The 27,955-nt window shown below is 34.7% G+C and overlaps 3 protein-coding genes across 6 annotated transcripts; 2 read left to right on the forward strand and 1 right to left on the reverse strand.

The window, feature by feature from the left end:
• Nucleotides 1–7,541: 7,541 nt before the first annotated feature.
• LOC140769001 (NAC domain-containing protein 48-like) lies at nucleotides 7,542–9,045 on the forward strand. 2 transcript variants are annotated; one of them, XM_073109505.1, is made up of 3 exons: nucleotides 7,542–7,801; nucleotides 7,897–8,171; nucleotides 8,256–9,045. In XM_073109505.1, the coding sequence occupies exons 1-3, from the start codon at nucleotides 7,639–7,641 to the stop codon at nucleotides 8,694–8,696; spliced, it is 879 nt and encodes a 292-aa protein (XP_072965606.1). In that variant the 5' UTR covers nucleotides 7,542–7,638; the 3' UTR covers nucleotides 8,697–9,045. The 2 variants fall into 2 exon arrangements, with proteins under 2 accessions (XP_072965606.1, XP_072965607.1); XM_073109506.1 differs by having other exon boundaries at nucleotides 7,662–7,801; nucleotides 7,879–8,171.
• A 1,029-nt stretch (nucleotides 9,046–10,074) lies between these two features.
• On the reverse strand, nucleotides 10,075–16,670 carry LOC140768600 (uncharacterized). Of its 2 annotated transcripts, XM_073108935.1 has the most exons (7): nucleotides 16,507–16,670; nucleotides 16,311–16,373; nucleotides 16,062–16,228; nucleotides 14,313–15,323; nucleotides 12,701–12,775; nucleotides 10,456–11,208; nucleotides 10,075–10,251 (listed from the first exon to the last, which is right to left on the reverse strand). In XM_073108935.1, exons 4-6 carry the CDS (start codon nucleotides 15,207–15,209, stop codon nucleotides 11,095–11,097), a joined length of 1,086 nt encoding a protein of 361 aa, XP_072965036.1. In that variant the 5' UTR covers nucleotides 15,210–15,323; nucleotides 16,062–16,228; nucleotides 16,311–16,373; nucleotides 16,507–16,670; the 3' UTR covers nucleotides 10,075–10,251; nucleotides 10,456–11,094. The 2 variants fall into 2 exon arrangements, with proteins under 2 accessions (XP_072965036.1, XP_072965037.1); XM_073108936.1 differs by having other exon boundaries at nucleotides 10,456–11,260; nucleotides 16,062–16,373.
• Nucleotides 16,671–17,720: 1,050 nt separating this feature from the next.
• On the forward strand, nucleotides 17,721–27,949 carry LOC140768388 (probable methyltransferase PMT26). 2 transcript variants are annotated; one of them, XM_073108647.1, is made up of 9 exons: nucleotides 17,721–18,070; nucleotides 18,684–19,728; nucleotides 19,824–19,973; nucleotides 24,015–24,285; nucleotides 24,356–24,466; nucleotides 25,438–25,612; nucleotides 25,720–25,992; nucleotides 26,810–27,004; nucleotides 27,547–27,949. In XM_073108647.1, the coding sequence occupies exons 2-9, from the start codon at nucleotides 18,787–18,789 to the stop codon at nucleotides 27,761–27,763; spliced, it is 2,334 nt and encodes a 777-aa protein (XP_072964748.1). In that variant the 5' UTR covers nucleotides 17,721–18,070; nucleotides 18,684–18,786; the 3' UTR covers nucleotides 27,764–27,949. The 2 variants fall into 2 exon arrangements, with proteins under 2 accessions (XP_072964748.1, XP_072964746.1); XM_073108645.1 differs by having other exon boundaries at nucleotides 17,721–17,977.
• Nucleotides 27,950–27,955: the final 6 nt, after the last annotated feature.

Consider the following 27,955-nt stretch of genomic DNA (forward strand, 5'->3'; position numbering starts at 1 on the left):
TTACATAAGTTTTGTATTAATGGATGTGATAAGTGTAAGTGTATCTATGTAAAAGATAATTCAAATAATTATATCATTGTATATTTTTATGTGGATGATATGATTATAACAATTTGCAATATTAATGTCAATTAATGTACCAAGAGCATGTTGGCTAAGAAGTTTGACATAATGAAAGTTGCAAATGTAATATTAGGTGTAAAGATCACTAAGACAATATTAGGATATGTTATATCTCATTAATATTATATTAAAAAATTATTCGATAAATTTGATAAAGATAACAATAATCTAGCCAAAATAACTATAGATGTGAATCTTCATCTCATGAAAAATATCGTTGAATATATATCTCACTTAAAATATTCTCGAATAATAGATAGTTTAATGTATTTCATAAACTGCATGTCAATATTGCATACTATGTGAGTAAATCAAATAGATTTACGAGTAATTCAGGAAAAAATCAATAAAGGATGATAGTTAAGATTTTCAGATATCTAAAATATACCACTAATTATGGACTACATTAATTAAGCTATATTGACATACTTGAAAGGTGTCGAAACCTATGAGTGGATATTTCTTTACACTTAAAAATGCATTTATATTGTAAAAAAATTTCAAATATATATGTATAGTCAAATCTACTACAAAATCTAGGTTCATAATATTAGACAAGACTGGAGAAAATGTCAGGTGATTTTAAAATTTCTTACAAGATATTCTTATGTGGTTGAATCTCTCACTAAGTTGCATACGTTATGATAGTCAATCGGCTATAGAATGAGCACATAGTCAAATATATAATCAAATTACGACAAATATATCATAGACTCAATATTGTGTGACAATTTCTCTTGAATGATATAATATCTATCAATTATGTAGAATCAAATATATTAATGTAAATTCATTAACAATGAGCTTAATAAAAAAATAAGTATATTCTTCATCGAGGGAAATATGTTTAAAGCTTATCATTTAGAGTAATGATATGCTGGTAACTCAACGTATATGAGTGGAAATCTCGAGATCTAAATTCAAAAGGATAATTGAGTTATCGGAGTATTATTTGAAATCACTAAAAAATTATTACTTATGATGACATAGTGAAAAACATATATTATATATTAGGGCAAGCAATAATTTAATAAACTCTATATCTTAGAAATCAAAGTACAATACGATAGAATATTTTTAATAATAAGTCATGTGAGTATGAAGTAGATTGCTTTTATAAGATGGCTAAACTAAATCACTAGGTACTCAAAGAATTACCATGCAAACTTAGGGCCAAAATGAACACAACAAATATGACCAATGGTGTTGAAAAAATGACGTGTAAATATTATTATTTTGATTTATACAAAAAATTGACGATTCAAAATTTTATGTTCACTAGTTAGTGAATAAATTTGATAGTATTTTACTATGAAAGGTTCAAAGCAAGAGCAACTTATCCGAGTAATTTTTTGTGGTACTTTCAATTGAGTCTGTATTTCATTTGCATTTTCAGCAAATTCATTCACGTGTGAGAATGTTGAAAAAAATTATTATTTGAAGATGAATTTTTGAGTGGGATGCACACATTATTTATGATAAATGATTAGTGAAATAGAAAGAGCTTAAAGAGTATTTTAATTTCATATATTTACTTATGCAAATCAATGAAGGAAAATGAATAAAACTTAGCTTTATAATGTCTATCATGGTAATGAAAATTAAAAGAAAGTGAATTCAGTTTTATATAGACTATTTAAGAAATATTGTAGAATATATAAAAACCAAGTTTCGCTTAGGTTTTGGGGCCCCAAAGAGTATCCATATTTGAAAAACAAAATATTTGCAAATCAACTCACATGAGCGTCGCCCAACCTGATTCTTCAGCATTAAAAGAGAATACTATATTATTTTGGTTTAACAAGGCACTTGAATAACTATTTTCTTTTGCATACAAAATAGTCATTATATTATAGGAGACTAACGCTTATTATTTTAGAAGTAATAAGTAGAGGACAAATCAATCTTAAGAAGATAATACTAAATTTTGTGTTTGTTTGGCTTATACAATACTTCGTATCTGTAATATGTAATCTGTAAGTTCTTATAATCAATTTCATTATTATTATTGGCACAAATTTTGTGTTTATTTGAATCGAATTATTGACAACAGTGTTAACTATCTCCTACAGCTATACCGTCAATTTTAATGATGTTAACTCTCTTCCCTTCCATATGTATCGTCGTGGCATGTCAGAATAAATGAGATCAATAATTACTATTCAAAAAGTTCTAAAATATACTTCTAGAACAATGTGTATTATTTATTCTCTTAATAAGCAGTGGATTGACTAATTCACAAAGGAAGTTCAAAAAAAATATTTAGGTGTATTTGGTTCGCACATAAGTGGTACTTATTCATAAATCAAGCCTATATGTCACGTGATAGTTTAGGTATGAGATAAAAATATATTATAACTTTCTAATAATATTTTTCAACCATTATTCATTGATCATTTGCTCATCATTGGTCAGAGCCAACACAATAATAAGATTATTTGATTCATCACATACCAACAAAGAAGAAGGGCAATTTATGTATACATAAATGATGGCAATATATTGGGGGTGAAAATGGATCGTATACAGATCAAATAGTGTTCAAACAATATTTTGATTTACATTTTGGGTTCGGAGATGGATAACAAAATTCAAAATCATATCCTAACTAAATAGATAAAAATAATTTTTGAATATTGATCGGATAATTTTTGGATAGAAGATCAAATCTTAATTGGATGTGGATCGAATTTTACATGAATTATGACATTTTTTGGAGACAATAAATATAAAATATTAAGATGTCAAAAAAAATCTTTTACATGTCAAATACATATAAATTTAGTAAAATCATATAGAACACGCTATTAGTAATAATATCAATATTCATAATTTAAATAAGCAAGTTAAAAACTATAAATCATTGAAAGATTAATACGGTTAAGTGGATATCCGATATCCATATTCAAAAAATTAAATTCGACCCATATCTATATTTGTATTCGAGTTTTTTTTGAAAAAAATTTTACCCGTTCGAATCTATATCCGGATCAGGTATAATTTTTTATCCGAATTCGATCTAAATGGAGTAGGATAGTAGGTTTAGCGGAAGTAAATCGACCCATTTTCACCCCTACACACTATATGCATGCATGGGCAAAAGAATGTCCATTCTTGACTAAGCTTGCTCACCTGCCAAATTGTTTAGATCATATTATCATTACATTAAGAGATTAAGGGATTTTTTAATTGCTAGAAAACTTTCAAAATATTATAATCACTATTATATTTTTCAAAATATCATAATCGCCATCTAAATCAATGTTCTTTAAAAATACCATTTTTTGTTAATCTAATTAACCATAACTAAAATTCAACTTTTACTCTTGTATAAGTTATTAAAAATAGTTTAAAAGTTATGCAACACCTAATATCATAGTAAAAGGAGATATATCTTATTTCATGTAGACAAAAATTATTGTTAAATATTTTATATAATTGCCATGGAAAACTTTCAAAATATTATAATTACTGCTGTATTTTTTAAAATGTCATTTTTTTGTTAATATAATTAAACATAATCAAAATACAACTTTTACTCTTGTATAAGTTATTAAAAATAGTTTAAAAGTTATCTAATATTATACCTAATATCATAGTACAACGAGATATATCTTATTTTATGTGAGACAAAAATTATTGATAAACAATTACACTTTAAACTTAGAAAGAGGTATTTTAACATTTAAATGTTAAAGTTGAATATTCTGATAAAAGTTTAACTATAAAACAATTAGGAAAGAGTCAAAAGTTTTTAAGGTTACAAAACTAATTTTACAAATATAAGGATGACCAAAATTATTCCTCTAAGGATTTTGGATATTCTATTTGTATCCAACTAATTTTCACCGTAGAGATATCTGATATGCATATCCATATTTGAAACTAATCTATATTTGTAAATGTATCCATATTTTGGTTGGATAAGATATTTTAACCCGTGTCGGACGTCCGGATCAAGTTAGATAGCGTGATAACGGTAAGATAAGATAATATCCAACCCGTTTTCAACCCTAGGATTCATGCTTTTCTAAAAAATCAAAGAAATTAAAATATCCATATATATAAGAGAAATCGTAGATTATGCTTCTATGATTTAACTCGATTGCACGAACTCTCTGTACTTTTACGATGATAATGAGAAAGTGAAATGACAATCTTATCTCTTAGTACTAGGTCACAGATAAATGGTAATTTTCTGTTTGTAGGATGAGTAAATTCATCACACATATATATATATATATATATATATATATATATATATATATATATATATATATATATATATATAACCTTATAGTGGAGAAGTTGGTCAATGATCGGTTACCATCAAATATGATGGAAGATGTAATAGTTCTAATTTGGTCCAGACCATACGAGTTAAGTTTATATATATATATATATATATATATATATATATATATATATATATATATGGTTGGATATGTAACTAATGCGTTAGCCATCGTTGACGTACCCACTACGCGCCGACTTCGTTGAAGATGGTGAACAAAGATATTTTATATCGCCAAATGGAGACGTAGGTGGAAGTTCTTTAATAATCGGTGGCGAATCACCTCCAACTACCGAGTTGAATCTAAATGTGACTTAATTACCTCATAATACTAAATCAATTTACAGATAGAATTTGTCAAATTAAGCCCCTAGGTTTGACTTACAACCATTAGATCAAGATTCAAAGATTTAGATTTACTCTCCGAGTTAATCTTGACGTCATATTTCAAAGTTTGATTAGGCTTTGCGTTAGACTTGATTTAAAACAATATGTCAACGTTCAATAATTTGTTTCTATCCATTGCCAGTAGCCAGTAGGGTTTGGCAGAATGATGCTTCCAGTTGGAGGATAGTTGCACTCTTTTACTCCTTCCTCTTCTTGAAGACACTTCAATTGACTCTGTAGATCTGTTTGATCTTGTTGAGTTTCTACTGATCCTCCAGTTGTATACTTTTTTCTTTTGTTTTGTTATGATGAAGACCCATGCACTTTTAAACATCATTAGCTCGATCTAAGAACACATTAGTTAAAACTTGTTGTTTTGCTGATTAATGGTAGATATCATGTAAGTGTGTAAGTGAATTATTGGCATGCAGTTTTATATTGACATATACTGGCCCTGTGTCATTAAGTATAGATTATTTAAAGAGATCCAATTTTAAGCATCTTCTATCAGCTTTTAGTACCTGTTTTGGAGTATAGGATCTGAAGAGCAGGTGGGATTTGATGATGTGGTCAGCAGGTAAATTATGTATAAATGATTGACTCCTTTTGGGATTTTTTTAGCTTGGAGAACTAGCCTGGTGTTTTTATAAATCACAACCCGTAGTTTATTTATTTTGTGATTCACACTCCGTTTTTAAGGATTTTGTAATCTGGCTTTTCATTTTCTCTATAATTTTTATTTAACATCCTAGGTTAACTTAGATGGTACTAGAAAAGAAATATTTTATTATAATATATAAAATAATTTATAAATATCTAAATTATTCTTATCTTCTTTATCCTATTTCTCTTATTCTAAAGAGAAGAAGAAGAAAAAGAGGAGGAAGATAGGGGGGAGGAGAGAAAATGAGAAAAAGTGGTGGCGGTGGTGACAGCAGCAATGACGATGACGACGATAAAGAAGGTTGGTGAAAAAGATGGTAGAGTAATATAGAAAATGAGAAGGAACGATGGAGGTATTTTAGTAATTTTATCGACATTAGTCAGTCAAAATAACGTCACGGTGTTAAATGAGAATTATAAAAAAAATAAAGGGTCGGTTTACAAAATTCTCCGAGATGAGGTGCAAATCACAAAATAAGTAAAATATAAGATATAATTTATAATATCTATATATGTATAAACTATAACTCAAGATAACTAGATCAATCCTCCTAAGAAAGTGATTATAGTAACCTAATTATTTGCGCACAATGTTTAATGAGAAATTTATTTAAATATTAACCTTAATATTTATAAAAGAATTGAACTCATAAGGCATGTCGTGAGATAGTAGAATCTAATTACTAGACTACAGTTGTGGCTTAACAACTTCTAGATGAAAATATCTTGTTGTCACTCTCTCTCTCTCTCTCTCTATATATATACTCCCTTTTAAGAGTTAACATTAATGATAATCATTACTGCAGACAGTGATATAGTTGATCACCGCGATATAAGTACTGTAGTTGTGGCTCATTTAATATAAACTTAATTTAGATGTTCAACCTATCAATTAAAAAAAAAAGATTAACTCTTTTATCTAATTTATAATTAACCTAAAAACTCATAATTTATTAAAAAAAATAATATCTCATTATACGAAAAGTGATGATGTGTCTTCATTTCATAGATTGATTACGATACTTGTTAGGTGAAGAGAGAAAAACCAAAGATCGATAAAGACGCCACCTCTTTACTTCTTTTTTTTTAAATAAAATAAAAAAATTATTTGTAAAGCATTTGAAAGCATAACAGGAATAATAATAGTAGTTCAAAAGCAGCAGCTACTAAGATTGTGCTTGCGATGCTATCCACACATAAAAGACATCTTTAATCTAATATATATATATATATATATATAAAGAATTAAGAAAATAACTCTCCTTCCGGTGCCTTCTCCATCACAAACATGCATGCTTATTTCCCTTCCACAAAAAGTCCTGGATAAGCCCTGGGTGAAAAGAATATGAAAGAAGAGAATATTCCAAAGCCATCATGGACACACGTCAAACCACCCCTGCTCAAAGCTTTTCGAACCCCAGTTCTTATCCCAAAAGTTGGTGTTGACTCATGCCCACCTTATTGGAAGTAATCCAGAAGATGCATTAATATATAGAGATCGATAATATATAGTTTCTAAGCTAAAGTTTTTCTGGGGACGGTAAGTTATATCACTATGACTGAGTCTATCCATCCACTTCAAACTCACGTGTCTAAAAGAATAATTCAAACATTACTTTATGCCCTCTAAAATCCGTGCTCCATACCTAACCTGGCTTAGCATTCATCCTTATCCACGTCCGTATAATGATAATAATAATAATAATAATGGAAGCCAGGAAAAGCTGGTAGTACTTTCCTCGAAGCATCGCCAACTTAACACGCGTCGCGCGCCGAACGGCCGGCCGTCGTGGTCCGGTGGTCCCGGCGGAGCAGCTGTCCACGTAGCCGGGGAGCGTGCCACGAGGGCGAGCTACGTGCGGGTGCGTCCAAGGCGGATGGCGTAAGCAGTGACAGTATCCGAGTGTGGACGCGCGGTAGCTTCCCGACACGTGGAGGCGCATTAAGTCAACTAGCCAAATCCATTGCGGTCAGGCCCACGTGTACTTCTGGAAGCTGTCCTGTCTTGGCCCACACGTGTCATAATCCGCCTTCTTTATAAATGGTGGGCTTCTCTCCGTTCCCAAGTTTTAATAAGCTTCTCTCCCTACACAGCCATAGTAGAGAGAGAGAGAGAGAGAGAGAGGTTGATCAGACGGTGGAGATTAGATCTATAGAGGGGGAAGGGACAAATGAGCGGCCTAGATCTGCAGCTGCCGCCGGGGTTCCGGTTCCATCCGACGGACGATGAGCTTGTGATGCACTACCTTTGCCGGAAATGTGCCGGTCTCTCGGTCCCAGTTCCTATCATCGCGGAGATCGATCTCTATAAGTATGATCCATGGCAGCTCCCAGGTAAAAATTCTTTTCATTTTAGTAATAAGATTAAAATGTATGTAGTGATATGTAAAAAGACCACTAAATAATTTTAGGATAAAACATAATTACAGGGATGGCGTCGTACGGAGAGAAGGAGTGGTACTTCTTCTCGCCGAGGGACCGGAAGTACCCTAACGGGTCGAGACCCAATAGGGCCGCCGGGTCGGGTTATTGGAAGGCTACCGGGGCGGATAAGCCCGTCGGGCGACCCAAACCCGTGGGGATAAAGAAAGCCTTGGTGTTTTACTCGGGAAAGGCGCCTAAGGGGGAGAAGACCAATTGGATCATGCACGAGTACCGCCTGGCTGACGTGGACAGATCGGCTCGCAGGAAGAATAGCCTGAGGGTATTTATCTTATTTTTTTACTTATTTTTTATCCTCTCAAAATCGAACAATGCCTAATAATAACTGAAACTTTTTTATAAATAGCTGGATGATTGGGTGTTGTGCCGGATCTACAACAAGAAGGGTAGCACGGAAAATCATGCGACGAATTCGGTCCAAAAGCAGGCTGGTTCGAGGGTCATCGCTCGGCCGACGTCGTCCTCCCAGGAGCGGAAGCCGGTGCTGCCGCCGCACGTGCCGCAGTTCGGGGAGTTGACCTACTTCGATCCCTCGACGGAGTCGATGCCGCGGCTGAACACCGACTCGAGCTGCTCGGAGCACGTGCTCTCGCCGGAGTTCACGTGCGAGGTCCAGAGCCAGCCGAGGCTGAGGGAGTGGGAGAGGACGTTCGAAGACCCGATGAATACCATCGGCGGCGCCGCCGGTTCGCTTTTTCCGCAGCTCGAACCGGCCGGTCCGCTCTCGCCCGGGTTCAGGGACCCGCTTCTCCAAGACATTCTCATGTACTGGGGCAAGCCGTTCTAGGTGAAAGCCGGTTCGGATCTAGCACGTGAGGAGGAGCATGCCTTTGGGGGTGGTGGGGAGTAGAAAACAAACAACAAAGGAAACAAGAAAACAAAGAAAGATTGGGGCCACTCAGGCGAGCCGCCAGATGAAGGAAGTTTAAGCCGTTGGATCGAGATCGTGTGGATGGTGGCAATGAGACCGTGTGATCCCGAGATGATACTTAAGAAGATAGTTGGTGTGGAATGTAGATTGATAGATAGATATGCTTGTTAATGGTGGCGCCTAATTTTTGCCACCTGGAATATGGAGTAGTTTTATATGATATTTTGATGCCAGGCACTAGTATGAATTTGTTATTTTTGATAGCTTCACCGCCTTAGTGCCTTCATTGGATCTGAATTAAATCAAATTTGAGCAAATAAAGAGCATTAATTTAGTTCTAAGTTTCAATCTTTCCTCCAAGTAAAAGATAACCATATAATAAGGATATTTGTGTAGCCTAAAGTAGCGTTTCGTTTGTGAATAAAATAATTAAAACTCTCTTAAATATATTTTACAATTAAATACCCACACAACTAAATTATTTAAAGTATTATTACATTACACAATTAAATAATAAAATATAAGTAAATTTATAAATAGACTTAATTTACAGTTATAAAATATGTATAAAATTATTCTTAAATTTAAATTTTATGCACAAAACTAAACGAAGTGTAAGTTTCTAAAGAAAATGTAAGAATTTGGTTTTCCTCTGGGAACTTCTAGTAGGATAGAAATTCTTTTCATATTTGGATTCAAGTTTTGAAAGATAATTTTCTTTAAGAAAAAATAAATAAATAATCCACTCTCACCTCATTTTTTCCTATGCTCTCCTCCCTCCCTCCCTCTCTCCCTTCTCTGACCCATCCCACCATCACCTCCTCCTCCTCCTTATCCCTCTTCCTTCTCTCTTTAACTTCTTTTCCTCCAAAATTTCCTAAACTATCCAACAAGATAAATTAAATCAATCCAAATATATATATATATATATTCAAGCACCGTGTCAATCTAACAAAGTAAAAAGAAATCACGTAGGATCCTTAATTGACACTTCTCACTTCTTACATTAAAAATTTCCTATGAATAATTTTCCTTGCTTACCCAAACAAAAGTTTCTTCCAAATGGAGAAACAAAACAGGGGGAGATAATAAAAATATATAGGCCTCGATTATTGTCCTATGCTCCAATATGGGTACCGCTTAAAGTGAGATAGATCCAATCCGTAGGAAAATCTGTACACAAGATTATCCCATGGACTTCTACGTTATTCAAGAGATAATAAAAGAAAGAAGACCAATCAAGGCAACACGTTATGTAGCAAAGGAAAAGAGACTATACACATGCTAGAGAGTATAAAAAAGATTGGTAACTCTTTCAAAGGCCAACCATGGATTTATAAAGTTTCTGATCACCAGAGTTTAAAAATAATCTGGACGGCAATCAGTCAAGCATAATATCCATCAGCGAGCTCCAACATCTTCATCACCAAAATCAATAGCACACAGCCTAGCGACCAGCACTAGAATTGTTCTGCACATTAGCAATGGCAAATAAAACGTTTCACTATTCTTAAGCGCTAATCAACTGACGTGCCAAATTAGATATGTTCCAAATAAAAGTAATCTTACAAAAGAATTCTGAGAGTGAAGACAAAGACGTGCCGAATTAGATATGTTCCAGAAATCAATGGTTCTACGGACTGAGAAGTCGGCAGCATCTTAAAGCAGAAATTACCTGACTAGTAGATCAATGTTGTCCAATTGATGGAATTCTCAAGTCTGATGGCTCTCTTGGTCTCTGCCACATGCTCTGGGATCTTTTGAGACAACTGAAACTGTTAGATCACAAGGTTATGACGAAGCATCGACACTTGCTTCTTGCTACTTCTGGATCCCAGTGTGTTTACAAAGGGTTAAGTTCAAACTTAGTACCAAAAGATTTTTATATCCTTTGCCTGATTAATGCTGGAAAAATAAATGTACAAAGAGCTATATTACTATACAAGGTCTTCCGAGAAAGAAAGGAAGAAAAAAGACAGCACATACTCAAATCAGTTCAAAAGGCCAAAAATCTAAAGGTATGCTTCTCAAAAAGTGTAATTCTAGTGGAACACAGATTGCATGATGGAAAACACATCGATGGTGTTCCAGTAGTCATTCGAGATTGCCATTGCTGCTAACTGATACATAAATGGAAGTTCTGTAATCCATGCATTGGGTCCTCAACGTGCCCGAAGCCAATACTCTGATGCACCTGAACTGAAAGGTCCAAATCTACCATAGGAGGCTGCTAACAGAAAATGGTTCATTGCTTGACCTTTGGGGAAGCATCAGGAAGCATGGTAGAGGAGAGACAAATTTCGTGGAAATGAAATCACGTAGAACGGATATCATGGGTCCGAGAAGCCCATACTCCAAATACAAGAAAGCATAATATGAATGACATAGCCCAGTATCGTGCTGGTCCATACTTTATTCTAGGCACGACCTGTCATTAGAAAATAGAACTTCAATTGTATTGTGAGAAGGAAGTCTGACCCCTATTTGGACAGCAGAAGTGGCATTAATATCTTCAATAGAACACAGCATGATCAGTCAGAAGAGAAAACTTGTACTGTAATTTTACGATCAATAAAAAACAGAAAGAACCATCTCTCAAAAAGCGCACACCTAGAATAGCAGTAGAAGTACTTAACCAAAAATGCATGTGTAAAATATTGAGATTCACTAGTGTTATGGTTCATCTCATCGTATTAATGCCATGAACTTGTTCAGGGGCAATATGAAAGTCAATCAAAGTTATAGGAACAAGTTTATCATCAATATTTCTTTTTATCCTTGGAAACTAAGGGGATAACTGGTAGGAGATAAAAATCTTACCTCAGCAGAGAAATTTTTATATATGTTTATGGGAATTTTAGAATTTTATTATCTCAAAATCAACTCCAGCCTCAACTATTTAGTCAAAAGGTTCTACTTGGTGAAAAGAGTGTATAAAATGCCTTCACCTTCATCTGACCCTAATCTTGCACCCTAGCAAGCCTAGGAGTACTCTATTACATTGCAAGTGCTATCCTTATAAATCTGCTCCTTAAAAGAAAATCTTCTGCACCAATCATATTCTTGTCCACATGTATTCATCAGAATAACAACTTTTCTTTTGCAATGGACTCTTCTAATCAATAGAAAATAAAACAGGTTTCTATCCGCATTTATTCATCAGAATAGCAACTTCTCTTTTGTAGTGGACCCTCCTAATCAACATGGATAACCAGAACAAGAGTACTAGTTTTAACTGTTTTGATTCACTATATATTGAAAGCCTGATAACAAATGAACATGTTTTATATTGGACTACTACAAAAGAAATACATGGCCTTAACCTGTCAATTAGCCACCTCTAAACTGTGATTCCAATATTTCCTGAATCCACATAACTTAGTTGTTCCTTACATTATTAGTATCTGGATTATATGACTATTGAATTCCACATAGTGGAACAAGACAAGTCCGGAATATTGCAAATAACAGCAAAATCCTTGAGAATAATGAGTTCCAATTTAAAATTTTGTTCCTTTTGGTATTGAATGTGCTATGAAATCCACAGCAGGCTTCTAGCACCTAAATTGAGTACTACCACAAACATAGTAGCAAAGATAGTCCAAGTGGTACTCCATTTCTATATCACACACCCACCACCGGTCCACACACATAGATTTATGGTATACAAACTTCTTGCCAGCACGAACTATTATAGCATTTCACCTATTAAAGAATTTCACAGTAGCTGTATGATACCTAATACTACCCACCGAACCAACCAGAAAGTAGAACTGCAAGTACGCTGGTATTTTGATCACTTTATCTTTGTACGCATAATATATGATGAAACAAGCCCAAAGGAGATGGAAAGAAAAATGCTTAAAGCATAAAAAAAAAAAGACTATATAAAGGTTGTAAAGAGTCAAGGTTCTACTTACAAATCTAAGGAAGATCAAAACCGTTAATGCACATATGACTCCAAGAAGCACATGAAGACCAATTTTAGCAACGTTCTGCAAATCCACCAAATATATAGTCATGTGAATTGTCATCACTTCCATAGGAGTATAAAACAATAAAAGCACAAGCAGAATATGTCATATAATCTGATAATTATCAATAACTTATTTTGGACCTTTGACAAAATAATAATACTGATTCAATATAACCATGAATCCTATTATGCTACAGAACATTTTAACATTTTTTAGCACAATAGGGACAACTTATGAGTTCAAATTTGGTAATAGATTCCCCTACTGATAAAACTTTCATGTGGTGTTCCTCCTAAAATTGAGAGGAATATGTTGGTTTAGGATTGTCAGAATAGCAAGGAGCAATCTCCAAGACATGGTTTTCAATTATAGATGATACCAATTGAAGCTTTTGACTTCCATAAGAACATTGAGCATTTCACGACTCCCATGATAAAACATAAAAAAACTTCACAGTTAGCAATCCCTCAGGATCTCAAAGGCATAGATCCCTTGGCACTGCCAATGACGGTGGAAGAAAAACCTCTCATAAAATAAAACGAAAATAACCTTAATCCTCTTGAATAAAAACCTTAAAGAACAGATATTAGAAGGAAACTAGATCAATGATAAGAAGTTCAGGCAAGTTGGTAACCCATCTCGAAAGATGCATGTTTTTGCTTCTTTTCCACTTAGTTTCTATTTTACCTTTGCTGATTTCATCATCTCTGGTCATGAGCTGATTTTTCTCTTGCTTATTACAACTACAAGTGAATGACAGGATGTACCAGTATAAGTTCCAAACAGTAGGGTCGCCTATCGTTCTCTTTACTGTTTCCATTATTACTCATATTTTTCTTTTCACTCTGTTAATAATTGTTTTGTACCTCAAACTTCATTGACATCAGAAGAAAACGATGAGTAGGACCGAGAGCATTTACCCTAACTCAAGGCAAGTATATGCCTAATTTGCTTCTAATTATGTGAAGTAATTTCAAAAGGTAAAGTTTATTTATATGTTATTTATCGACGAGCACACGATTTGAAGCGTCGACTTTGATTTTATCTATTGGTTCTAGGCTGTACTGATTTACTATGATTCTATGAACTAATGGATTAAGTGATTATTAACTTATCGACTTGGAAAATTTTGCTATTACCAACTAATTTAATTAGGTGGCCAATAAGCATGCAGCATTCAATCTAGTTCGCATTTGATTTAGTTCTCTTTTTCTAACTTGATCTGGAAAGTATATCACACTTCTGGTCATAATTATACTACTACAAAGTAGTGACCAGACAATGCTACAAAAAATAGGAAGATTATTTCTATCTGACTATTCCTTTAAGATAATGGATTCCCCCTGAAGTAAATTTTGACTCCACAAAATAAAAAGGATGAAAATTCAAATGAACATATAAAGACTTACCAGTAGGAAGTAAGACACATTAAAAAATAACAGATAACTACTTGTTCAGTTGTTCCCAGGAAGAATAGTGGTGAACTAAGAAAAACTGAAGTCTCCAAAAATGCACTTATTGTAAACATTTGAACCTACCATCTACAGAAACATACCTTACCAACATGAGTAGCAGTAAACCATGCAATAGTAATCATAAGGAGGCCCATTGTAACTAAAATCACGATACCTCCTACATCCTGTTTAGTCAATGGATTCTCTATAGCAACAACATTTCTTGTCGGGCTATTATTTGAGCTAAAGGACAATTGCTCCACAGGTTCCTGTGGCATTGTTATGGAAGTACTATGTGGATTAAACCATAATGATATCTCACTGAGCCTTTGCCTGCGAATTGCCGCTATAGCATCTGGATCGGCTCTTGTATTTGCCTCCAAACGTAGGTGAGCAACTTCCCCAGTAGCAGTCCTCTCCCTTAAAGCTTCATTGTCCTTCAAAGAAGCCACAACCTTTCTAAAATCCTCGATTCTTATGTTCTTAGCAACAGCTCCACAAATCTCGCATACCGTAGATCCATGACTTACAAACCATTTTAATGCACAAGCATAATGTGCAAGAGCAAGATCATTTTTGCAAGAACAGCCTAGATCAATCAGAATGTCTTGGTAATCACAAGAACCTGATTCTGTGTCAGTGCTACATATAAATATCTCTCCTTCTGGGCTTATAAACTCGAGAAATGCAGGATTCTTCTCAGCATTCTCAGGCCTAGTGTTGTCCTTTTCGGGCAATTTTCTGGTAACTTTAACACTCGAGTCTCCAGCATTATCAATTTCCAACAATTCATGTGATGGCGGTGATATATCTAAGAAGCTCAAAGCAGCATCACCCCTTCTGTCAGATTCGGCACAGTGACAAACTCGACAATACAAGAGGTATGCATCCTTATCGATACCACATGTAGATATGTTCAAATTCTGACTATTCATGGTGGGTAAATCCATGTCGTTTCTTCCACCATCTAACTGCATCCTTTCTTCCGTGAGGCCCATGTAATGGATAAACAATTTCTCCAACTTCAATAAAATGTATCCAACTTACTCCGAAGGAAGCAGTGCACTTTAGAGAGGAGGCACAAGAAGTAGAAAAACAGGCTTGTTGCATACCTATATGGCATAAAATAAATTTTTAGTCCTTTTTCTTATTAAAACTTAATAGCAAATTTGCCACCAACTAAACTCCTAAAATAACATATTCATCAATAAACAAGAAAAATCATGCATGGTTTGTTACTACCACATTTAATAAAACCATTTCTTTCCAGCCTCCTTGAAAAATCCATAACAGCATGAGATACCAATACCTTGTTTTTCTCTTTGTTTTCATACTTATAATAGCAAAACAAGGAGAAAGCTAGTTTAAACATTCAGCATTACTGCAAGTATAAAAAGGAAGAAAAGGGAGAAGGGACAAAATAAGAAAATGCAGAGTAAAACTTTTGGAAAATTCAAAAACGAAAAAGAAAGGAACACAAAACATAAGCACGAAATCATTCTTCCATAAACGTCATAAAACTATTGTTCAAAATATTGACCTTTTTGAGGATAAAGAGAAAAGGATTTCAAATATTATAACTAAAAACAAACTAAAGAATTGAAAAGAAAAATTAAAGCATGAAATATATGAAGTAAATAAGACAACATAGAAGCATACTGCAAGCCACCAAGAAGCCTAAGGCAGTCCTTTGATTACCAGTCTAAGAAAAAAGAAAGAATATCATATTGGTATTTGTTACATTCCCCATATTTCAGGATATTGCGACCTCCCACCTCAATTTAAAGTTCCAACGTAGTACATGAAAAAATAAAGCAAGTAATTTCGAAATTTTAGTTTGAGACGCATACCTAGACTTGGGTTCTAACTTCAAACCAATGCAGCACGGGTCATAACCATGGAACCTATTCAAGAGATAAAGTTGGCGTCTTCCCAAGTGCACGGCCTTAAATACCTTGAATTCCAGTATCTTTCTGAACTAAATCACTCAAATTTTCTCCAGAACACACTTCCACAGCTACAGATGCCAGCTTGGGTCAGTTGAAGAAAGAAAAAACTAGTAACGTACCGTGAATTGCTGCCAAATAAGCTAATATTACCCGGAATTCGGGACAAATCGGTGCAATTTATTCTGATTAACAACTGCGGATTGCATTGGTGGTCTGCAATCAACAAAAAGAAGATGATCGAAACGAGGGATCTAACAGTATGGGTATAAAATCTTCTTTCTTGGCGCTTCAAAACCGAAATTGACACAAAAGAAAGGAGGAATCTGTTAATAAAGACTAGGCTCACCGATTTTGCGCTGTCGAAATGGGGAAAGGGATCTTCGAGCCTTTTCCTTGGAGTCGGATGCGCGAGCAAGGGTTAGAGACGGAGAAGCCTTGCCCTCCGGAGTTCTCCAGAGAGAGAAGTGGTGACGGGTCTCTACTATTCTTTACTGTGGAAAGGCGCACAAACCAAAAGGGCCAGGTGTTTTTGACACTTCGTTTCACTAACGTATTAGAAGAATGATTCGAGAATTACTAATTTCTCCCTCCTTTATTAACCATTAAAATTCTCTCTCCTAATTTAATAATTAAGATTAAATAATACTAATAAAGTATCCATCACCCTTTTAAATTATAAAAATAAATTAGTCATATTTTATTTCTCTCGCTTAGTTATCTAATTTTTATAAAAAGAATAACTCATGTATAAATTTTTCTGCATCTTCTATTATTAAGAAAAAAAGGATAAATAATAAAAAATATCTCATATACTCCTTAATTTATCAATAAATAAAAATCACTTTTAGTAACTAATTGGTTAGTATTGAATCCGAAAGATTTTGTAATATAATTATATTTTATTTTTTTATCAGAAATTCGGATAATTTTTATTTTTGTCATTCACACCTATTTTTTGTTTTCCCCATGGATGAGATGAGAGCATTTCTTTTCAAATTATTTTTCTGTAATTTAATATCCATTAAATACTGATGTGGTAATATAAAAATAGAAAAAAAAATAACTCGTATTCTGTTGCTTCTGGTTTTTCTCTTTATAAACAAGTTTTTATAATCACTTTTTAATTAATAAAAAATAGTGTAAAATAATTAGAATTAGTATTTAGCTATTTGTTTGACTTATCAATAAATATTCGAATTCGTCCAATTATTCTAATAGTAGATGAGAATAATCCATCAAAGTTAATAAATATAACTATAATATTCGTTCAATAAAATATAATAGAGAAAGTAAGAGTTATATTATAGTAGGGAATAAAGTGATAAACTAAACAAATGGTATGTTTTTATATAATTTCCCGAATAATTATATATGAGAGGGATAAAAATGTAAAATGGACTGCCTTGTTACATCAAACACCCGACCCACTTCTGACGCAAGAGTGCACTAATCCCGCCGAATTAAGAGCTGTCGGATGGATGTAATTCGTCGGACGTTTCTACCCTTCCCAATTTTACTCTTTCTGCTCACGTTTTTATTTTCTCCTTTTAATCTTTTACACCCGCATTTGTTTTGAATTTACCCGCAGTTGGCTCCCCTCTCCCTCTGCTTCCGCGCCATTGTAGTTGCTTTCTTGTTTATTTTATCGTTCTTTAATTATTATTTCTGAAATGGATTAACTATTGCAGTACTGATCGTAATGATGTCGTGGGTACTTCTAATCCGGTACTAGCTGGGAGAGGAAAGAAAGCCCTCGAATCTCTTCGTCTTCTGTTCTCTCTCCGTCGAGATCCGAAGCGGGTTTCCAGCTAAAGGATGTACGGATCCATCCCTGCGGTTTGATTCGTTGTTTCTGGATAAAAATCCAGCGGACTCTGTTTGCGATTCCATTTGTAGATCTTGAGATTTAGGTTTTTCTCTTTTTTCTCTTTTGCTCTTTTGTTTGAATTCTTGCTGGTAGATTGCAGCAGAATGAGTGGTTCTTTGCTTTTACGATTCTGTTTTGCCGTGAGATTTTAATTTGCCTTCGGATTTGGTTATTGCTTGCTTTGATGTTTGTACTTGGAAGGAGTCATCTCATGTTGTGGATCTGGTTTTAGTGCAACCTTTTATGCCGATGAACTCTTTTGCAACTTTTGTCGACAAGAGTACTGTTTGAGATCTGTGTGCTGCTTACGGTTTCTTTTTCGGGAAACGGAGCTGATTAAATATGAGAGAATTGCGATTTCGCATTCAGCACTCATATTATTTTGTTATTTGATGATCGTTAATGAGTGTTTGCTAGCATATGGGATCTTCTTTTCGTATGAATGGAATCTTCTTTAAGTAGAAAATGTTAGTTTTCATGTATGCCATCTCCGGTGCTTGGTGTATTAGAAGTTGTGAAAAGTGCAACAATTTAGTTCTGTTTAGCTTGTAATCAACTGTTGTGCAGTAATGATTTAGTGAATCTATAATCTATTCAATTCGGTGCATATCTAAAGGCGAACATTCTGCTGTAATAGAATATTTCTGCCTGTGCAGATTTATCTTGGATCTGTTAGCTGCTGCGCAAAGTGTTTAGAGTTGTGAATTGATCAAGTTCCCTTTCTAGATAGATTATTTGAGGGCCTTTTTCATGTAAAAAATGATGATTGGTAGAAGCACTCGGATAGATGGTAGGAGACCATCATCATCATACTGCTCGACTGCAATTGTTGTTGTGTTTGTTGCTCTTTCTTTAGTTGGTGTATGGATGATGACCTCCTCGACCATTATCCCAGTAGAAATGTCTTCCCTGGAGATTAGATCTCAGGCGACAGATCAAGCTTCTCGGACTAAATCTCAGCCATCTGAGCAGAGCTCGGGGGAAGTAGCTAAAGAATTGGTGAAAGAGTCTCTGAATGAACCAAATTTAGATGGTTCGCAGGACCAAAATTTGACAAAGAAAACAAATGAGAACCCAGTAGACAAGATTCAAGAGGAGTTTAAGGGAAATGAGGGAGGAGAAACAATTGACAGAAATGACCCAGAGAAGAACAGAGAAAACAGGTATGATGAGCTGCAGACAGGCCCAGAAGATAATTCTAAGGAAACTGAAAATGATGGACAACAACAACAAGAACTATCTGGTACTGAGAAGTTAGAGCAAGAGGAGAAATTTGAAGGTGATAGAAAACAGGAAGAGCAAGACCAACGTCAGATAGAGATGGAACAAAATGAAGACAAGGACCTGGGCTCAAAATCAAAAGAGATGCTTCTAGATGGGGCACAGTTTGAACTTTTAAATGAGACCGATAACCAGAACAAGACATGGTCTACTCAAGCTGCGGAATCAAAAGATGAGAAGGATTTACAGGCGTCTTCCTCACCAGGTGGCCAATTAAGTTTCATTTGGAAACTTTGTAATGCCACAGCAGGGTCTGATTACATACCTTGTCTTGACAATGAGAAAGCTATCAAGAAGCTCCGAAGCACCAAACATTATGAACATCGTGAGAGACATTGCCCTGAAGAGCCTCCAACCTGTCTTGTTCCTCTTCAAAATGGATATAAACGTCCTATAGAATGGCCCAAGAGCAGGGACATGGTATATGTTTGCCCTTTCATATGCCTTATGATATTGCTTCTTTTTTTGTCCATTTAAACTATATTCTACATCTTAGAAGCAGCATTATACTACAGATATGGTACAACAATGTTCCTCATACCAAGCTTGTAGCATACAAGGGGCATCAAAATTGGGTTAAAGTTTCTGGAGAGTACCTTACTTTTCCTGGGGGTGGGACTCAGTTTAAACATGGCGCACTCCACTACATAGATTTCATTCAGGAGGTATGCTTTCCTATGTGATTATCATATATTGGGAAATGGTCTTTTATGTAGAACTATTGTTGCACCATCATCTTTTACAGTTGTTAATTGTCTTCTTGTCTTTGATCTTTTTATTTTCCTATGGATTTGGTGCGATTTCTTTGAACACTTGTGTCTATCTATACTTTTGGTAAATTTCCAATTGGCTTCTCAGTGTGGATTTTTGTTTGTTGGTTTATGTTTATTCAGGAAAAAAAATCTCTTTACTCAGTTCATTAGGAACTTTTTGTGTGCTCTAGTGTGCCACAATCCTATAAAATTTCTATTTGTATGAAGACCGTGTGAGACGTTATGTTGAGCAATACTATTAGTGGATGAGTTATAAAGAATATCGATAGTATTTAATGCAACATTCTGGTATTATTTTTGCGCTGGTAAATAAAGTTTTTGATTATTTTCATCATTCTACGTTTAACTAGATATTAGTTTTAATTATTGAATTATAATCGATTAATATTATGTGTTCAATTTTATTATGAAGTATTCAATTATATTATAAAGTATTAACTCATCAATCATATTATGTGTTGAATAATATCTATATTTAACTATTATTTTATCTTAATAAAATTATTTATAAAAATAATCTAAAGAGAAAGCACTATAATGTAGGTTTTAATACAAATGTTTAAACCAAAAACTAAATATTAACATAATGAATGTTATGACCCGAAATAGGAATCATGACCGGCCATGCATCTCAATATGCTTAAGATATACGAAGCCTTATTAATACTTTCTACGTGTACGATGGCAAAAATAAATAAATAAATGAAGATCTGCTTTATTAAATTTAAAACTAATTGTAATAAACATAAAACAATGTTATTGTTTTTGAGTCTCTAAACGAAATAAATTTATCTTCTAATCTAAAGCATAAAATCCAAAAGAGCGAAAAAGTAAATAGGTGGATCCTAAGTGGAGGTAGAGTTTGGGTACATCTCGCTTAGTTGCCTCGCTGACTATTACCTGAGATAGATAATAAATAAAAGAAAACAAATCCATGAGCTAACAACTATAGCTCAGTGAGTAGAATCCATTCGAAAATCAAATAAATTCTAAATTATATTAATGTCGAATAAAATTAAACTAAAAGCAACAATATCTATAACAATTTGCAATAGGCATGCTCTTTAAATAATGACAATGATAACAATAGCGAGTCATAACTTGTAACCTTGCTCAGTTTTAATATATTAACATCTTTTCAATATTTGTATTGTCATATGTCTCAATGAGTCTATACCCTGTAGATCCACATCAATTAGAAGTCACATCGAGATGATACTTGGGACTTTTCTTTATAGCTGATCCGGTTAGGGTCATCAGATGGTATCACTATGTGATCAACACACTCTGTCTTTTTCACTATCCTTTGAGAGAAGTTAGAGTCACTTAGAAAATTTCTCATTCATCCTAGGACTGTTTTCTAATTCCGCCAGAGTCACCTAAGAAAGTCACCGCAGTGATCTGATTTAAGACTTTCCTTTGGACTTCCAGATAGATTTGGGTCACTACGGAAAATCGCAAGCAATTTATACCGGGACTGTTCTCTAAGTCGTACAAATACTAGTCTTATTTTTCTTTTCACCAAATTTAATATTTGCACAAAGTATGGTGATACACTGAGTATAATGATTAGATCCATACAGAAAATGTAACAATTAAATTTTTGCACGTAAGGATGAAATAAATAAATTTTTGCACACAGAAAATTTACATGTTCTCACAAAAGGTACGAAATATAATAAAAATAAATATGTGAGTGAATCCACTCACCTGAGTCTAGGCAAGACAACTGAATCTCAAATCTCTAGCTCACATGCTAAAAATTACCATCTTTAATAATAAATAACAGTAACATTTTTAAATAAAAAAAATATTAAAAATTTTCTACAATTTAACTCAAATTATTAATTTGGGCCAAAATAAGCCCAAATCAGTTGAGCTGGGCTGTAGTTGGCCCGCAGCCCACCCAACTAACACTTAAATGGATTGGGCCCAAGGCCCAATCTAATTAACTAATGGAACCGGGTCGGGTTCCTTGGATTTGGATCCAATCTGACCCGAATCCAAATCATAAAGGGAGAAGGCCAGACTCGGGTTGCCCGAGTCTGCCTTCTCCGAACCGAAAGAAATCGAACGGCGAGAGAGAAAGAGAGGGAAAGAGAGAGAGAGAGAGAGAGAGAGAGAGAGAGAGAGAGAAAGTCCATCGGTGACCGCTGCTGTCGGCGGTCGCTAGCCACACCCTAAGCTTCCCCTCTTACAATCGTGGCCACAGCAACCACACGAGGTGGAGAAAAAGTTGTCGCCGATGACGACCACCACACTCAAACTCACGGTTGACGGTGATTAGAGCCACAAGAGCTCTCCCAGAAGGCAACCATGGCACATGGCCAACGGCTTGGAGCCCTTGAGCACGAGCAGTAGTAGCCCGAAGCCGAAATCCCCCCCAAATTAGGTATTTTTAATTTACTTTATTAAACTGAAATTAAATTTGAGGGGTGGGAGAGGGCTTACCAAGGAGTCACGTGGTGGTCTTCGTTGGCTCCGGCGACGCTCCGGTAGCCCGATTCCACGGCGTGACTCCGACGGTGAGAAAGAAGAAAACGAAGGAGGAGAGGAAGAAGAGAGGAGGGGGAGGGGGCTGAGGGGGATTAAGGGGAGAGAAAAAATTTTAGGGTTTAATTTATAGAGCAAAGATCCCGAATCTGAATTGTATTCGGCGAGATCTTCCGTTGCGTTTCGTCGCGTGCCGGTGAGGGAGAGGGGAGGGGGATGCACGTGCACCCTCCTCTCTCAACTCCTAATTAATTTAATTTTTTTTTTTGGTTCTTACAATGAAGATAAAAAAAATATCTCTAAATATCCTAAAAAGTTTATTAGATATATTACATGTCGATAGTGGCATGGCACAGCCATTGTTGCTTTTCTCCTTTTATATTCTAACAATTCATGTATCAAGAAAATGTAATACTTCCAAGTTTACAAATGTCCTATGCTAGAAAGCACGGATATTCCAAAACAGGTGGAGTATCTGTACTTGATACTTATCGGATACGAATATGGGTTAGATATGCTCATGATATATATCTGATAGATATCGAGAATATTTGGTCTAAAAATAAATTATTTTAATTGCTAGATTCGACTTGGATATGCCTAGATGTGCAATGGATACGGTTTGTATTTGGTCAGCGGTTATATTGGGTGAAAAGAGGCTATCGACTGTTAAACTACTGACCTATTAAGCTTAAGTGATAGGAAAGAGCTATCAAGCCTTATACCCATCATTTATCTTGACAATGCTCCATAGTGCTGCGCCGGTCTTCCTTTGTCAACAACCTGTGTGCATTCCTCTCTTGATGCTGAGCTTTCTTTCTCGATGACATGGTTCTTCCTCTCTCCATCAATGACAATGTCACTCTTTTCTCTCACTAACGATGACGAAGATGGCAATGGGCGATGACAATCCTCGTCTCATTCCCGAGAAAAGGCATATTCTGTTTTCCTTTCTTTTTTCCTAATTTTTCTTTCTTTTTCACTTTCGCTTTGGCAGGACATGTTCTTTTTTCTTTGAAGTTGGTTGCGGTAAGAGAAATATGTTAGAATTTAGAATAGGCCATAGGATTTGTATAAAATGTTTTGATGTTAGGACTTGGGAATATGCTAGTATAGGTCGTAGGGTTTGTATACAATATTTTGATGTTAGAAATATATTAGTATAGTCTAGTAGGAGAAATATTTTAGTTTGCAAATGCTTTGATGTTGAAAATATATTTATAAATATATTTTTATTAATTAATTTATTATTGTATCCTTGTCGTATTCATATCACATTTTTTTAAGAATTTGTTGTATCTCCATAACCCTATAGTCGTATCTCTATATTCTATATTCATATCCGTGCTTCATAGGTCTACGATTCCATAGCAAAAAAAAATTTAACAGTCAATTAAATATCTGTACTGATGTGTTGACATGCATGACTCCTTATTGCAGTCGCTGCCTGATATAGCTTGGGGAAAACGAAGCCGTGTAGTTTTGGATGTCGGCTGTGGAGTTGCTAGCTTTGGAGGCTATCTCTTTGATAGAGATGTGCTAACCATGTCATTTGCACCCAAAGATGAGCATGAAGCCCAAGTGCAGTTTGCCCTTGAGAGAGGAATTCCAGCTATATCAGCTGTTATGGGAACCAAGAGACTTCCGTTTCCCAGCAGGGTCTTTGATGTTATTCATTGTGCTCGTTGTAGAGTACCGTGGCATATTGAAGGTGTTTCAAATTAGGCAAGTTTGCATGCTTTGAGAAGTTGCTCTGAGATCTCACAAGTTGTAACTTACAGGTGGTAAGCTTTTGTTGGAGCTGAATAGGCTACTACGTCCTGGTGGTTACTTTGTGTGGTCTGCTACTCCTGTTTATCGGAAGGTTCCGGAAGATGCTGGGATATGGAATGGTAAAAGTTCATCCTTGTTAGTCATTTAAATAAGGAGGAAAAGTAAATGTTTCAGCCTTTCATAGAAGTGTAGATATTTTATGAAAGAAGAGTACCTTAGTGCTTTATGTTTCTTAGAGCCTGCCTCATGATGAAATTTTTTACCTGAATCAATTCGTACAATCATCTGACTGGGTTTTCTTTTTATTTGGAAATTCATGATTGCAACATTAGATTGCCAAAGCAATCCTACCAGGCTACAGTACTTGTTATTATGCAACTTTAGTTTCAGACCTTGCAATTTTGAAATACGTTATTCATGAGTTGGACCTCAAAACTCTGGAATTTCATGAAAATTCTACCCCATGATCCTCATAGTTTCTATATAGGGATTTTTTGCTACCTAAAAATTTCAAAATATCATGATAACCACTACATTTCTTCAGAAAATTGTGACTGCGACCAAAAGTATTGGACTTTGATAAAAATGCCACCTCTTCAGTTAGATCTAACTAATCATAGTTATTACTGAACTTAGATTGACGAAAGACCATTTTGCCTTTGGATAAATTACTTAAAATGGTTTTAAATCTATATAATGATATCGACATCATAGTACAAGAAAAGAAATTTTTTTTTTTTGTAAGAAAAAAGTCAATGATGAATATTTTATGCTTTAAACTCCAAAAAGAAAAGAGTATTTTAATCATTTTTATGTATTTGTTCATCTTAACAACTATTTGTTAGGAATTTTCTATGCATATACTGCCAAAAACTGACTATAATGGCAATTTTGAAAGAGTAAAATAATTTTAGGGGCAATTATGATATTTTAATGAATGTAGTGACAATTGTGATATTTCAAAAGTTTTCATTGGTAATTATGTTAAAAAAAACCTTTCATACATGTAGATCTTGCATGGCCACTTACAGCTACTCACTAATTAAAAGTTATAGTCAGAGCTAACCATATTTCATTTGGAATTTGCTAGACATGTCTGCTCTAACGAAAGCCATGTGCTGGGACATGGTGAAAAAAACATATGATAAGATAAATGAAGTGGGTTTGGCGATTTTCAGAAAACCATCTGACAACAAATGCTATGAGAAAAGACCAGAACAAAGCCCACCGCTCTGTCAAGAATTTGATCAGCCAGATGCAGCCTGGTATGTCTGTTATTTACCGAGTAGGCATCTACCTTGGCAGATATTTCTCCCTTTTTTGAGGTGTGCTAATCTTACAGGCTCATTACTTCATTGTCCTTATAATCCAGGAATATACCATTGCAAGCATGTATGCACAAATTGCCTGTAGATCCTACTATTCATGGGTCACAATGGCCAGATGAGTGGCCGCTGAGGCTGGAGAAGTCACCTTACTGGTTAAACAGTTCCCAGGTTGGAGTTTACGGAAAACCTGCCCCTGAAGATTTTGTGGCAGATTATGAGCACTGGAAGCGGGTCGTAAGTAAATCTTATTTATATAGTGTGGGAATCAACTGGTCTAGAGTCAGGAATGTCCTGGACATGAGATCTATATATGGGGGGTAAGCATATAGCACTTATCTTCATGCCTAGTAAAAGAAATCTTGCAACTTGCTTTTGTTGTCTAAGAACTCAGACCATGACACGTGCTGCCAAAGAAGTATAGCATACTTCACAGTCGAGTCAGCAAAGTAATTCGCTTTATTCTTACCATGTTACTACAATGCAAATTTGCTGGTTAATTGGCTCTTACTCATCTATGACATTATGAAGGGGTTAAGATCATAAGAAACCACTATCTTCAACAATATCTTGCTTAGGACTTCAATATCTTTGTGTTTGTTCCCAATGTTATCTAACCCAACACATTATGTAACGGAGAGCTTCCTTGCTTTGATGCCCATGTAAAATAATGTTTTGACTTATGTTTGGCCATAAGCTAGTCATTATGGTCCCAATGGTAATAAATCTTGCAGAGTGTTTTCTGTGGAGGAAATGTATTTTCTTTTCACGTGAACTAGTAATGATATTTTACTCTATAGAGTTCTAGAAGATCTATTGACCTACCATTGCATCATTTATTTTTCTCCGGTTATTATGTTTTCTATGTTGTATGATGTGGTAATAAATGATCTTTGAAATCATGGAACATCTTTTCTTTTTTACAATTAAATACTTTTTTTATCATAAAGCTTATTTTCATTTTGAGTTTCCTGTTACAGTTTCATTATAGTTAAGTAGATAGTTTCTTTTTAACGTTGATTGTTAACAGGATAATAGACCATGCGTTTTTCTTATGAACATAATAGACCATGTGTTCAATGCTTTCTTCTCATACTTTTACTTGGAAGTCAATTTTACATAGTTATTCTCTTGCAGTTTTGCTGCGGCTTTGCGGGACCTGAAAGTGTGGGTCATGAATATCGTATCAGTTGATTCACCAGACACACTTCCCATTATTTATGAGCGCGGGTTGTTTGGAATGTATCATGATTGGTGTGAATCGTTCAGCACTTACCCAAGGACATATGATCTTCTACATTCTGATCATCTATTCTCCAAACTTAAAAAGAGGTTAGTTTTTTTTTTTTTATTTGTATTTCACTCCTGCATTGTAACTCAGTTCCTTGATACTAATATGTTTCTTGAAGTATGAAACTAATAACTTATAGCAATTATTATTACTATTTGTCGCTGCCATAATCCTTTGTATTAGATTTTGCATATCGACACCTTAAATGGATGAAATGTAGAAGTGATGATTGGTGAAATGGTGACGTTGTACCATTTTGGGATTATCCTTTAATCTAAGTAAGTCCTCTGCTGAAATTCTGAAAACCTTTTGAGCTTCTGAGAGGATGATTTTCAGATTCTTGAAGATCTAATTGGATACCTGCAAAAAGTCTACCAATTTCAATGAAATGATGATCATCATGTTGCTAAAGTTTTCAGGGTAGTATTCATGATGTATCCTGAGATTGTACATGGGACTTCTTGAGGGCCTTTCTTTTGTTAGCGTAACTATAGCTTGTCGTTTAACTATATAAGACTATAAGATGCTTCACATCCCAAATTAGTTACCATGACGGTTTATAATTGGTGTCATTCCTTTGTAGATGCAAATTATTGCCAGTAATTGCTGAGGTGGATAGAATACTGAGACCAGAAGGCTTCTTGATTGTGAGAGACAATATTGAGACCATAAGTGAGTTGGAGAACATTGCAAAATCTCTGCAGTGGGAGGTCCGCACGACTTACTCAAAGGATAACGAGGGCTTTTTGTGTATACAAAAGACTCTGTGGCGGCCAAAAGAGGTTGAGGCTAACATGTAGTTAACATCTTAGAATCATCAGCAGAGGTAGTAGAATAGATAATTTTTGGGTTATATGCTTTACTCACATCGATGTATTAATTCTTGTTGTGCTCTATCACCTTGTTCTTAAGAAGGTAAAGCCTCTGAATTACATGATATTTGTAGAATAATATATTCTTGAATAATTAAATGTCATTCAATTTGCATGTTT

This window comes from Typha angustifolia, chromosome 10, assembly GCF_048772165.1.
Source record: "Typha angustifolia cultivar Huaian chromosome 10, ASM4877216v1, whole genome shotgun sequence".
Classification (NCBI taxonomy): domain Eukaryota; kingdom Viridiplantae; phylum Streptophyta; class Magnoliopsida; order Poales; family Typhaceae; genus Typha; species Typha angustifolia.